The 13,138-nt window shown below is 44.1% G+C and overlaps 2 protein-coding genes across 4 annotated transcripts in view; one reads left to right on the top strand and one right to left on the bottom strand.

The window, feature by feature from the left end:
* The window catches only part of LOC119458108 (pseudouridylate synthase 1 homolog), a 56,302-nt gene extending 50,040 nt beyond the window's left edge, over positions 1-6,262 (top strand). For both annotated transcript variants that reach the window (XM_049665522.1, XM_037719932.2), the window contains exons 10-12: positions 2,595-2,665; positions 5,431-5,557; positions 6,141-6,262. In XM_049665522.1, coding sequence (XP_049521479.1) covers positions 2,595-2,665; positions 5,431-5,557; positions 6,141-6,245 — 303 coding nt within the window. In that variant the 3' untranslated portion in view covers positions 6,246-6,262. The remainder of the gene's footprint in view (positions 1-2,594; positions 2,666-5,430; positions 5,558-6,140) is intronic.
* Positions 6,263-6,264: 2 nt separating this feature from the next.
* Positions 6,265-13,069, bottom strand: LOC119458127 (uncharacterized protein ZK1073.1-like). 2 transcript variants are annotated; one of them, XM_037719952.2, is made up of 14 exons: positions 12,759-13,069; positions 12,233-12,283; positions 12,058-12,124; positions 11,866-11,983; positions 11,387-11,449; positions 11,237-11,297; positions 10,724-10,810; positions 10,576-10,656; positions 10,440-10,484; positions 10,242-10,360; positions 10,015-10,053; positions 9,790-9,922; positions 7,288-7,339; positions 6,265-7,208 (listed from the first exon to the last, which is right to left on the bottom strand). In XM_037719952.2, exons 1-14 carry the CDS (start codon positions 12,819-12,821, stop codon positions 7,165-7,167), a joined length of 1,023 nt encoding a protein of 340 aa, XP_037575880.1. In that variant the 5' UTR covers positions 12,822-13,069; the 3' UTR covers positions 6,265-7,164. The 2 variants fall into 2 exon arrangements, with proteins under 2 accessions (XP_037575880.1, XP_049521494.1); XM_049665537.1 differs by lacking the exon at positions 12,233-12,283.
* Between the last annotated feature and the right edge of the window lie 69 nt (positions 13,070-13,138).

Below are 13,138 nucleotides of genomic sequence, written 5' to 3'. Positions count from 1 at the left end.
GTACTGCGGCCGCTGCTGCCGCCTCCGGGTGCGCGGATTCCACCTCTGGCTCAACAGGTGGCTCAGCCGGCAGCTTGACGAAGGTCGTGCGAGCCATCTCGCTGCTGTTGCAGCAGCTAGATTACATCGTTTTGACCACATCCGGTTTCCCGCTAGCAGCCTTACCAACACTGGCTGCCTTGGAAGTACCGTAGTTCCACGGATTTCCGAATGACCCTATTCTGTGCGTACAAGCAGCCAATGCGCTCGGGGCACACCATGCCTGGCCAGACAACACGATATGGCTGGTTGCTGCGGGGTGGCTTCGAAGTGGTGCCAAGGTGTGGGACAACTATGAAGGCCACAAGTGCCGGTCCTGGGCAGAATGGAGTGAATGAAGCCTTGGTAGCTGCTTTCCGCCCACTCACTTGTGCCTGCGGCAACTCCGACCAGAAATGTTCCGCGGTCGCGGCTGGCGAGATGCACCGCCTGGACATGCCCACTTTCCATCCACAGGAGTCAGCGACGTGACCTACAGGCTCTCCATCACTTGGGCACATAGAAGCGCCGGCTCATCGGGTGACGCCGTCGGCTTCACTCCAGCCGGCAGGAATAGCCCGGCAAACCACTGCTCTTCCTGTGACCCACCGCCAGGCGGCCTCCGAGCTCAGGCTTTCCAGAAGCTCCGTTCAACCCATAACAATGGTTAGCGGAAGCAAAGTTCGAGTTCACGAGCGATGGCTGTCTATGCCTCTGAACATCATGGGCCCGTCGAGCTGTGATGATGGGCAGCTACCGGTCCGCAACCGTGATCTTTCTATGGATTGCGCAAGTGATATACTTCTGGACCCGCCAGAGCCATGCGTCGGGATTTCGCAGCAACCGTTGGCCAAACATGCGGCCATTCGCTCCGCACTGAGTGAGGTCTCACTAAAGGAAGCCAAGGCGGCTGGCATTGCCGAGACCGTAATTATCGAAGACCTTATCGTGCCTCCCAAAGCTTCCTATCAGACAGACAAGAGCCCACAGATGCAAGCGCAGAAACAGCTGTTCCCTGGTTCCAGCGTGGAAAATATAGCGGCTTCCTGACCAGGCATCTCTTTTGACTCTGTTTTGGACATAGACGACTCGGCAGCAGTCGACATTTTGTCGAGCTTGGCAGATTCGAGTGCATCGGCGAGCTTCTATCAGTCACCGGCGACGTTGTGAAGAGGTGCGCGACAGTTGAGCAGAGGATTTCGCTGTTTGCACGAAGCGTCAGTGCGGCCAGCTCAGTTCAGTATGCCGTACTTTGCCAAGTGCGATGAGATAATCGTCGGCGAGACGTGCGACCAGAGTGCGACACTCAATACCGACCCCCAGAGAAGCTTGTTGCGCACCGAACGGTCCTAACGATGACGACTCCTGTTCCCAAGACATGTCGATTGTGGATTTCCATCACCAGCGCGCCCTGACAACCACCTGAGCTATCTTTGGCAGCGTGGCTAAGTGTAATGAAGAGAAAGACGCACTGAGGGCTCGCACGCTCGGACGGCGGGCGTGGACAGAGAGAGAAGACGACGAGGCAGAGAAAAACAGGCGTTCTGGTGGACGGCCGGCTGTCTGCTTCTCTCATTCATTACCATATATATATATATATATATATATATATATATATAGTCTATGAAGGTAGTTGTGTGTGAAAGTACTTATTACACTATTGCTGCCATGTAAAAGGGCAGCCACTCCATCGAACTGCTTATCCCATTAGTTTGTGTGGCTGCACCTTCCTTGTGTACTTTTTGTTTCAGCTCATTGCAATTAAACAACACTTGAACAAGCTCTTCATACCAACCAGCAATTACATCTCCGCCCCGCAAGCAGTAATGTTGCTTGCTCAGAGAGCTCATTACTTATTTACTTATTTATTTATTTTGTCCATATCATACCTTACATTTTACAAAATTCAATATGCAGTCTGCTGAAGCACCAGTGCTTTAGCATTGATGCGTAGCACAATGCTTAGCATAAGTGTGACTTTAACATTCGTGGCACAAAACACATTACTAAGTTCACAACATGTGCAGTTCCTGTGATTTCTTAGATGCTCCTGTTGTGTGTACTAATCTTTGACCAGATGAGTCACTGCACTAATGAGATGGTCAAAGAACATGAAGCCCTGCTTTCAACAGGTTAACTGGTTAAAGCAGAAACTTACCCTTGCATTACAGCATGCAGCTGCTTGCCAGATCTCATACTCCCGTTTGTTCTACAAAAACCTAAAAAAGGCAGACAGATTTGTGAGGCATTTCATACAGAACAATTTTGTGACAGTGGTAACGCACGTGCTCAGATTTTGGTACTGTATATTCAGTGTTAATCCAATATCTACACTTTACTTTCATAATGTTTTTAGAGTTGTTCTTGCTTGATGCGTAGCAGAACTCGATCATTATTAACAGATTCCAGTGTAGTAAAATATAACCAGGCTTTTGAGGCTGACCTTTTGCATATTGGTAATGTTTAAGTGGCTTTTCATTGTTACACTGCTTTGTGCGAAAGCTGAATAGTTTGTTTGCCTTGTTGCGGATTGAGATGAAGGGCAAGCCATGAGCATCTTTTGCTTTTGAATGCAGGACTTGATCCAAGCATTCAAGGAGAAGCATATCTTCCCCACAATTGTGGAGACAGAGAAAAACGAAAAGTCGTATCCTTTTGGCTGTTAAATTGCTTGTGTTCAATTTCTTGCACATTTTTAGAATCTTTAGCTCAACTTTCTTTCCCTCACGTAGCTGTAAGTGCAATCATTCAGACAGCTGTGCCTTTGAAGCTTGTATAGTTGGTACTGTCAGTGATACTTGTCAGTAACTGCAACTTCAGAGATTTTGTCAAGTTGTTGCATAGTATGTCCTCACATGAATTCTCGTACTGTGTGCAAAATTATTTTGTACTAGCTAAGCAGAAGCTAACTGTTCAGTAAATCTTAATTTAGTCTTCATATCCTTCCATGCAAGTTTATTAGAAGGTATAACTTCAGAATGCATGCTTGCATTCAAGTGGCATACCTAAGGGACTGGTTCAAGCTATGCTGTGTAACCCTGCTATATATATGTAGGGTTGTTCGTTTTCGGGTTTTATATTTTTTTAAATTCAGGGGATAAAAATCGGGTGCTATTTGTCAAGCTGATAATCAGGGAAAAATCGGGTTCTTTGTGGAACCATTCAGAAATTTGGGTTTTTTCGGGTTAAATTTACAAATATACTAAGTAACAGTTTACATTCGGGTTTCGTTTTTTTTTTTTTAATGTATCACGAGCTTCTAACGCAAACGCGTTAAAACTATGGATCTGTTTCAAGCTGGCAATCGGGGGGACATCAGGATTTTCTCGCAAATACTCCTAAGTTCGGCGTTTGTTTGGAAATTAATAAGTAATAATGACAGTAAAGAGTATTTCCAACTTCTAGGAAATTAAACATTTTATTCACAAAAAGCTGGTCATAGATTTTTTACACATCCTTGTTAACATACATTATCATCTGCATGCGCAACATGTCAGTCTCCATCCGAGACATGTCCGATCTTTGAACGTATCTCAGTTGAGAGAAAGTTCTCTCGACATCACAGCTTCCATTAGCCAGGCACAAGAACGTCAGTGCAGCATTTTTCAGCCTGGGGTAGCGAGCGGTAGAGTCATGCCAATACTCAATGAGTTCGACAGCTGTGTTAGTGGGGCTTGCTTCCAGCAAGTACTAGTTAAACACGCCATGAAGCGAATCCACGTCGTCGGTCACGGAATTGAAGAGAGGTCGGTAGTCATCAAATGACTGGCTCAGCAGACGCTTCTGGAATAGATCCAGGACGGCTCCCAATTTCCATAACGTTATAGCCGGTTTTCGTCTTTGTCTGAGATGTTCCCTTTAACAGTGCAGTACCATTTTGTGGCGAGTTTCGGGCAAATCTCTTTGTTTGGTTTTGGTATTCGGGGAGAAATCGGGTATAACCTGATTCACCTAAAGCATGTTCGGGTGTAAAAATCGGTTAAAATCGGGTTTTACCCGAAAACGAACAACCCTATATACGGGGTGTCCCAGCTAAATGTAGCCAATGTTTTAAAAACGACGGAGTGTGCTAGGAGGCTCAAACCAACTCAGTGGTATTGAGGATCGCGTGTCCTAATCTTCAGTATTTTTTTCGTTTTGCAAAGTCATTTAATTAGCATAAACTAATTGCCTAACTTTTTAAATATTGGCTTCATCAAGAAAGTGCCAATACGAAAGTTGTAGATCACATTTAAAAATGGTTGACTGAAGTGTTCACAATTAAGTACCATTAATGGAGCATCTTGTAATTGCCTTTAAAGAAAGGCCGCGAAATACAAAAACAACCGCGTGATAGCGCCACTATTTCAGCGCCCCCAAATGACCGATCAGTAAAGGACATTGTTTGCATGCCTTTTTTCGAGACTCACTCGCATGCCCTGTCGTGATCAGGCGCACAGAACGAGCGGCAGTGATGAAGGTGTGTCGCGCTTCGACGTGACGTGGCATAGACATATAATTCGCTCCACTTGTGGAATGAAGCCTGAACACGCAAGGCAAGGAGGCGGGGGGGGGGGGGAAAAAGCTCGGGCTTGAGTAAATGTTGACCGCGGAACTGTTTAATCGGGAAGGAAAATGCTGTTGTCTTGTTCTTCTATTCGTTTGCTATCTTATCTCTTACTAGCGACAGTTGCTGGTGCGTACCTTGTGGGCTTCGGAAACGCCAAGCCCGTCCCGGAACCGCTGTACAGATACGCGGATTTCGTTTCTTGATCGGTTGCCTGGGAGCGCTGAAATAGTGTTGTTTTTGTATTTCGCAGGCTTTCTTTAAAGGCAACTACAAGACGCTCCATCTATGGTACTTAATTGCAAACACTTCAGTGAGCCATTTTTAAATGTGATCTACAACTTTCGTATTGGCACTTTCTTGGTGAAGTCAATATTTAAAAAGTTCGGCAATTAGTTTATGCTAATTGACTTTGCAAAACGAAAAAAATACCGCAGACTAGGACACGCGATCCTCAACACCACTGAGTTGGTTTGAGCCTCCTAGCACACTCCGTCGTTTTTAAAACAATGGCTACTTTTAGCTGGGACACCCTGTATACGTAACCCTACCAAGTACTAGTTTCTGTAGCAAAGGCACAGGCTCCCTGGGCACATTGTACTGTCACCTTGTGCTGTTTGCTTGCTTGTCTCACATGTATCTAAGAATTTGTGCATACTGTGAATTTTGCCATGGGAACGATTCCGATTACGGCTTTCTATATAAAGCTTAATTTTGAAATTCACTTTATGTGTGTCCTGTGGTTCCCTTCCCTCCACTTTAGATTTATCTAAGGCTAGTCGTGTATACCTTGTAGTAAGCACTTAGTTCACGTGTGAATCAACTGTTCATGCATGGCTTGTATTTCCGATAGCTGTGCTCGTCAGAATGTTGAACTGGATGGAGAACTTGCCACTCCACTCCTACAGTGTGCGTGAGCCAGGACCGCCAACGCTTGAAGATGCAGACTTATGCAATTTGGCTGGCAGTGATGATGATGGTCCATACAATGAGGCAAGTTGCTCTATATTTCTGCAGTGCTCAAAACATCAATGTGTTCAATTATTGTTTAAAATTTTCTTGTACTGAATTACATTGTGGTCAGCCTTAGTCATGTGCTACAAAACCTCGTGCAGCTTTTTTTTTTTTTTTTTAAACGTTCCCTGCCCCCTTCTCCCTCCCTTTTCTTTTGTGGATGCATATATATATATTTAACTGTAATGTGTGTTAAGAGCTCTGTAACGAATGTGCAATCTGTGTATGCATATATGCATAATTCAACTGGAGTCATGGACACTAACTCCCGTATTCTCAAACCATCCTCAACTCGAAGTTCTTGCTCCACTCCACTGAGTTGAGTGTAGCGCCACCCCTCGACTAAAGAAGGTGCTACACTTACCAAGCATTGGTGCGGAGAATCAATGAAGCGCAGTGGCACTTTTGTTGAGGGGCCGCACTGCCGTCAACTTTCTTGAGTCGACGTGGAGTGTTGAGTGGAGAGACGTTCTAGAATACGGGGGTAATAGCTATGTAATGTACATTTGTCTGTTGGGATATTGTACTAACAGTACACTGTTTTTGTTTTTCTTATCACTAGAAGGAAACTCAAGATTGCAGCCTCAAGAAGGAGAATACTGACAATACAGGAGAAAACTGCACTAGTGCAGAGGCATCTATAGAGCTCAAAAAGCAAGCTGTATAATAAAATAACCACAGCCATGTTGTTCTTATGCACATTTATTTTATTCACATTTTGCTAGGGCCTAGTGGTGGCCTTTTACAGAAATTGCAGTCACACATATCACTATTACAGTACACTCATTTGGATAGTGCACTTGGGAATGCAGGTCGCTTGTCTGTACCTCAAGGGCAAAAAAGTTAATAAATTAGGAGGTGCACAAGAAGCACACTCCTGCAAAAAGTAACACAATCTATGCCCACAAAGTATGCACCACTACTATTAGACCCTTAGTGTTGTGGTATGTTGCTGTGCTGTACAGGGCATGAAGTGTTCCAAAATGCTAGTGCTGACAGTTTCATCTAGTATGTCTGCAAACATCATAGGCTGTGTCCTTTGTAGCCTCCGGTGTCATTGTAGGCTGAAATAAAAGTGCTAGCATAGCATATTTGGGTGCTAATATAGTGCAATGCAGAGCAAAGTCTTTTTTTTTTTTATGCTGTGTGACCCAAGAAAAAATGTCTGCATTCAGGCCACTGCACCTGTCTCGTAACTGCTTGCAACCTTCAAATGTAATGAGCTCTTATTACATTAGCATTCTTGGAAGTATTTGATGCCCAGGATACAAAGAGAGGAGTCCTTCCAGCTAAGTAAGATCAAATGCACTTTTGGTAAATAAGTATTAACCAAGCCACTTGCTCCATAAAGCTTAACAATGAATTAACTTTAAGGAAGTAAGTTGCATTAACGTGCAGTGCAGTAAACATGACCGCCTCATTATATTTAGTCTTCCTGCTGCTCGCAGCCTATCTCACTTGGAAAGTTGTAAAGGAACAACTGCGAGATAACATTGTGACTAACATTCTTGAATAACACCAGCACCTTCTGAACGCTTCAAGCAGGATACGTGCAAAACTTGTTGGCAAAATCCAGATGTTTCCGTCTATTTCAGGAGAGATGTCAGGGTGGTTATTGGCAACGAGCTCACTGCAACAGACCAGTATGACGTTTTATCAATGTCAGCTCCAGTCTAACAGTGTAGCAGGATAAAAAAATAAGTACTTACGTAAGCCTAAGCCTTGGCAGAATAACACAAGGCTATATGCAAGCTTCTCAGGCTGAAACAGATGCATCATCAATTAAAGAGCAAGGAACAGCATTCATGTGTATGTTAAAACAAGCCAGGATTCACAATTTTTTTGACATCCGCAATAAGCCCTTAATGAATGACAATGTGAGACAGCAACTTCCTTTTCTGACATTCTGTGCTATATGTTGTGTAAATAATGGAGCCAGGTGTACATCACCCTTCTGGCTATATTGCTGGCTTATTTGCATTAAAATTCCCTACAAAGGTGGAATTTATGGCATGCCTTTGCAGTACCATGTTTGAGTTTACTTGGGAAAAAGTCTGAAGTAAGCATCATCTGCAGTTAAACCAACCGTAAAACATAAGATTTCTCGGCAATGGAACAGTGGCATCATCTGTCACCGTTGTCGTGATGACACCGCACACTCCAGTTTGCGTTAACAATGACATACGATGCCACCCTTCTTTTACTGAGAAGGCCTCCATTTTTTCCCTTTATCACTGCAGGGTTGCATACTTCCAATGTATTCTGTATGAAAGAGGCAAGTAATGCACCCTAACATCATGCATACTTGGCAAGCACCACTTCTGTGTAAAATTTGAGCTCTAACGAGCCAGCGATTTCGCCAGAGTTGTCCATACCTGGCTCCCTTATTTATGCAACATTCAGTGTTAGGTCATGTGTTCAATTCCTGGCTGTGAATTTCGATGGGGGCAAAATGCAGAATCTCTCATTTACTTAGATTTAGGTGCATTTAAAGAACCCCAGGTGGCCAAAATTAATCTGGTGTCCTCAAATCCGGTGTCCTCTCATAGTTCCAGTGTTTCTTTAGGACGTTAAACCCCATGAATCAAGCAGTATTCAGTGTTAAAGGGGCTCGTAAGGTGTGAACTATAATTAGAGTGCCCTTTCAGCTATCGTAATTGAGTTCAAATTGCATAACACTGGCCGGGACATCTGTGGAGTTTTACAGAGTACCATGGTGTTTTCTATGCTTGAGTTCAGTGCTTAGGTATCTGAGCCACTTTTCTGTGTCCACTAATACATCTACATTAGCACTAGCAGTGGCATGCTGAAACACGGTGACTTCACCACCATTTCTTGCTTAAAGGGCAACTCTGGGGGTTTCTTGAACACCGCCGCGCATGTCAAGCTTTTATTGCATGTTCTGATGCGTGTCCTGATCATTAATGCCAAATTACACAGCTATGTGGTGTTTTATTTCTCTGAAAATAAATTTTAAAGTTACAGCCATGTCCGCACATACTGCATCACGAAGATACCCTGTCCATTCATTTCTGCTTCACAAATTGATGCTATCATTCTCCTAGAGTTCCAAAAAAAATATCACTCTTGCATGTGCTTACCCATTCCAGACATTATACAAAAAGCTGTGTGCACTAGCAAACATTACTAGTATGTGGTGTTGCGTCCTGAATCGGCCGGGCGCATTCTTTGATTGTTTCCCATCGAGGCAGGCCCTTTCATGAGCGTCGCCGAGACGGCGACAGTGCCAGACACCGACGACACGGGCAAACAAGCGCCCCAACTTGGCAGTGCCAATTCTTTGGGTGCTTCCCCCGATGCCACCTCGTTCATCAGCGTCGTCCAGACGGCGACAGTGCCCTACAGCGGCAGTGACGCCATGACAAAGAAGCTCACTTAGAAGTGACCGACCACAACCGCCACCCTTCGTTAGACACTGGGATTAGTGCAAAGGCCATTCTCCCGACCCTGGCAAGATGACCGTCGGAGGGCAAGAAACAGGTCACCGACTTTCGTGGAAGGAGTGTCAACCCCCTGTTTCCGGATTGCCTCGTCCTTGCTTCGAAGGTGCAACATTAGAGGCGGAGTTCAGCGAACAAGACGGCTCGTCTGATTGGCCGCATCAAGGTCATCTGATTCCCTAGTCGGGTCAACTAGGGAAGACCGATGTTTTATAAGGAGACACCTTGAGTGCAGTGGTGTGTCCTGACCTGTTCTGATATGTGCTCAAACATGTAGTGAGCTGAGACTTTCAAAGTGCTCCCCCCATGGAGTGGGCTTCCATATTTGGAGCCACTCTAAATATGTAGAATAAACCCTTTCTTCTCTCGCTCTTACTCCCGGATGTACACATCCCTCTGGCTGAAGGATCACCGGCCTAAACGCTACCCGAGTCTCAACAAACTGGTAGCAGCGGCAGGATAAATGCAAATCTCCGACCCGCAACAGCGGCAACATTGCTATGTCGCCTATGCTAGTGCCCCTACACATCACATCATCATCACAGTTTCAATTGTCGTTCTGTTTCTTTCATGTCCGTATGTGTGTGTTTATTACACTGCACAATATTTTCAGAAATATATTAGGGTATTGAAGGGAAGGGGTTACAAGTTCCACAACACAGCAATTATGTCAATATGGTGGGAAAATGACCGGGTTTGCCCTTTGATATCCGATTCTACTTAGATGAATAAATTAGGCAAACAACTTACTGCATCACTAAGGATGTCTTCAACGTCATCAAGTTTGAGCAAGGCAGCTTTTGCAGGATCAATTTTGCTGTAAGTGTTCTGTGCCGTGTCTGCATGCGCTTGTGTACTGCTTGTCACCAGCAGTATGTCAGTTCTGTAAAGACAATGGCATACTCTTGGAAACTCTGATTAATGTATATGTAAATAAAGTGATATGCAGCAGTAGTACTGAAGTGGCATCCTTACTTAAGGTTTTTCTTCAAGGAGCTTGAGATGTCACTTCGACTATATTCAGGCCCCCCCACCCAAAAGAAAAAATAATGAAGAACATTTTACTTTTATATACTATTCAGTGGAGTGAAATGCATACGTCATTGGACTGCACAGGTGATGCCGAGTGCCTTTTAGTTTTTGCACATGCTTCATGCCACATTTAACACACCTAGTTATCACTACAAAAGCATATAACGTACGTGAGGTAAGCTTGTATATAGAAACTTGAGTTCTTTCGGTTGACTTTTTGCCTCACGCTTTCAGCATAGCTGAGTGCAGAGTTTCCCTGAGCCACTTTACCAGATGTTTCATCCGCGTTCTGCAGAAAAACATTTTAATATTCCACCTGCATTATGATGTACATATGCATGCATCTAGCTGTTTATTTCTTTCCTTACCACAAGCTGAGAGAGTCCACTCTGTTCCAGCAGCTTAGAAAGAACCTGAGATTTGGCGAGACGCAGGCATTAAGACACATCCTTGCTGTCATGGCAGCAGCTGCAGGTGGCTCTGCTTTTTTTTTTTTTTTTTTACCTTGCCGAACTTGTGAAACACAAGAAAGTGTTCCATAGGTGGTGGGCCAGATTTCTTACCACCCTGGTACCAGTAGACAACCTGCATAAGAATGTGATTGAATGTAATGGGTGTGAAAAATAATCAGTCCAGCACAATCTAAGACTACCTGGTAATTGAAGAGCTCCACCAAGCTTGCTTCTGTGCAAGAGCAGTGAATAAAGATGGATCCCAAAACAAGCTCTGGACAATTCATCTGCAGTAGAATAAATCATATATGCTTAGTATGTGACGCATGTGATAAGTGATGCAGCATGAGTGTAAGCACTGCAGTACACTACAAAGCAGGAGTACTTGTGCAAGCTAGGACCGAAATCTAAGAAAAAAATGAAAGAATGTAAGTTTGGGCATGTTGGTAATTCATTTTAGCTTTTACCGCACAAAAGACACGGACAGTTTAGACAGATGTAGACAAAGAGATTTGGCTTGCGCTTTGTCTACGTCATTCTAAACTGTCCCTGTGTCTTTTATGCATTAAAAGCTAAAATAAATAAAAAGAGAAATTTTAATCATTTTATCTCATTTTTGGTGGCAGCTTCAACTAAGTGGCTAGGTTCGTGCAGGTATCCATGCAAGAACAGGCCATTTATGCACAGCTGTACATGTTTATACATTGCCTTACCGTAAATCTAGCAAGGATGTTTGCCCCCGCTCCTTCACCAAGAGCAACGCAGTATGGAACCCTATCAAGATATCAAAGGCAAAGTACATTTGTCCTGCTGCACGTGATGCCATTGCAAGCCAAAAACAAAAGCTTATTGACAGCACATACTTGAAGTAGTGCAACACATCAGCCATATCCTGAGCGAGATCATCCATGGATGGAAACTTGTAGCTGTGCAAACAAAGCCAAACAACTCTTATATATAGTTAATGGCTTAACAACAATTAGCACAGAATAAAACGCCAGTGACATCACACTAACTTAAAGGACTGCAGCCTTCTAGACCTGCCACAGCACCATATATATCAGCTAGAATCAGTTCTAGCAGTAATCGTACCTCAGCAAAATGTGTCGCATCGATCAGATATATTAGCAGCAAATATGTGCGAGTTCAAGATCGAATTACTCCTCTTTGCACTGGGCAATGGTAACTGAGACCTCATTCAAAATTATGCAGCTCCTGCACTACTTTAGAATTGTGAAACTGTGCGATGGTGTTAACTTCATGTTGAGCAGATTTGGCAGTTAGCATTATGTGCTGTGCTGTGGGCATCGGTGCTGTTAAATGAGAAACAAAGGACACTAACTCTTCTGATAGGTCTGGAGCATTGTATGCCTGCCCGGGAACTTCAATGTGAAGAAACACAGACTTCTCACAAACACGTGTCATGCAAGGATGAGCTGCAAACTGGACAAAGTCCAAGTCTGAAAGAAACGAAAGCATTTTAATCATACTGTCCAGGTGTATTATATGTTTACATATTTACTTTAAAACTTACAAGTTGAGCCCACATCGTGCACAGTCAGAAAGATTGGTTTTCTGGGGTTTACAGTGGAAAGGTCACCCTGGAATTTAAGGTTAGGTGATTAGCCATCATTCAGCTCTAGCTGTCAACAGTATTACATGAATGGTGTTCGAATGTCAAGGACATGTACGCGTTTACGGACTCGTACCTGCACGTGTACATTTAAGCTTCCACATCTTGGCGTTTTCACGACGAAAGCCTGGAGAAAGCAAATGTTTATTGAAAGGCCAGGTGATTCATCCAAATTGTTATTTCATTTATTTTATCTATATTTGTAGAAAATGGTGCCATTGCGCAGGTATTCTCAAGCAGGCACTACGTGAAATGGGCGCACCAACTGCAGGGCAGTTCATCTGAATGAAGTGAATATTTAGCAGCACTTTTAGCCAACGCAGAATATGCACACGCGCAATTGCGTAGGTATTGCAATATAGCTCGCGCGCAGGAAGGTGTCACAAGAACCCCTCGCAGTCTTTTCTATTTAACTTTTTAATTGAGAGATTGCTATAAGTCTGAATGCATTCTACGTCACAAATACATCCGACGCCAGCGCTTTGCAGATTGCGCGTGATCTCACAACCGAAACTACGAACAAGCGAGAACCACTGCAGAAAGTGGCTGCCAATGCGCAGTTGCACTTTCCGCTGTACTGGATCATGCGTAACTGCACTTGCCTCGGTGTAGCAGTCCTCGGAAATTTGTTCCCGAAGTGACGGTATTTTGCTGCTGTCACACATTATCTGCTCTTCTCTTTGCCCTTCGCAAACGAGAACCAACAGACCTGCTGCGCGGATGCGCGTGCAGTAACTTTGGTTGCTGGGCGCAGTACCGCTACCTTGACGGACTGCGTTGTTTGTTTTCTTTCGAGTAGCATATTAAAAATGTATATGCGGAATACTGTCACTTTGGGTGTATACATAAATTACGAAGTATTGTAGAAGTAAAGGGGAAAGTCAGGTGTCGTCGAAACGGGCATCTCCGTTGACGGAGCTGTTCGTTGCGTGTTTGTAGGGCGACGCTAGGTGCGTATTGAGCCTATTGCGCATTCAACATT

This window comes from Dermacentor silvarum, chromosome 1 (assembly GCF_013339745.2).
Source record: "Dermacentor silvarum isolate Dsil-2018 chromosome 1, BIME_Dsil_1.4, whole genome shotgun sequence".
Lineage (NCBI taxonomy): Eukaryota > Metazoa > Arthropoda > Arachnida > Ixodida > Ixodidae > Dermacentor > Dermacentor silvarum.
This window is presented reverse-complemented; position numbering and strand designations above follow the sequence as displayed.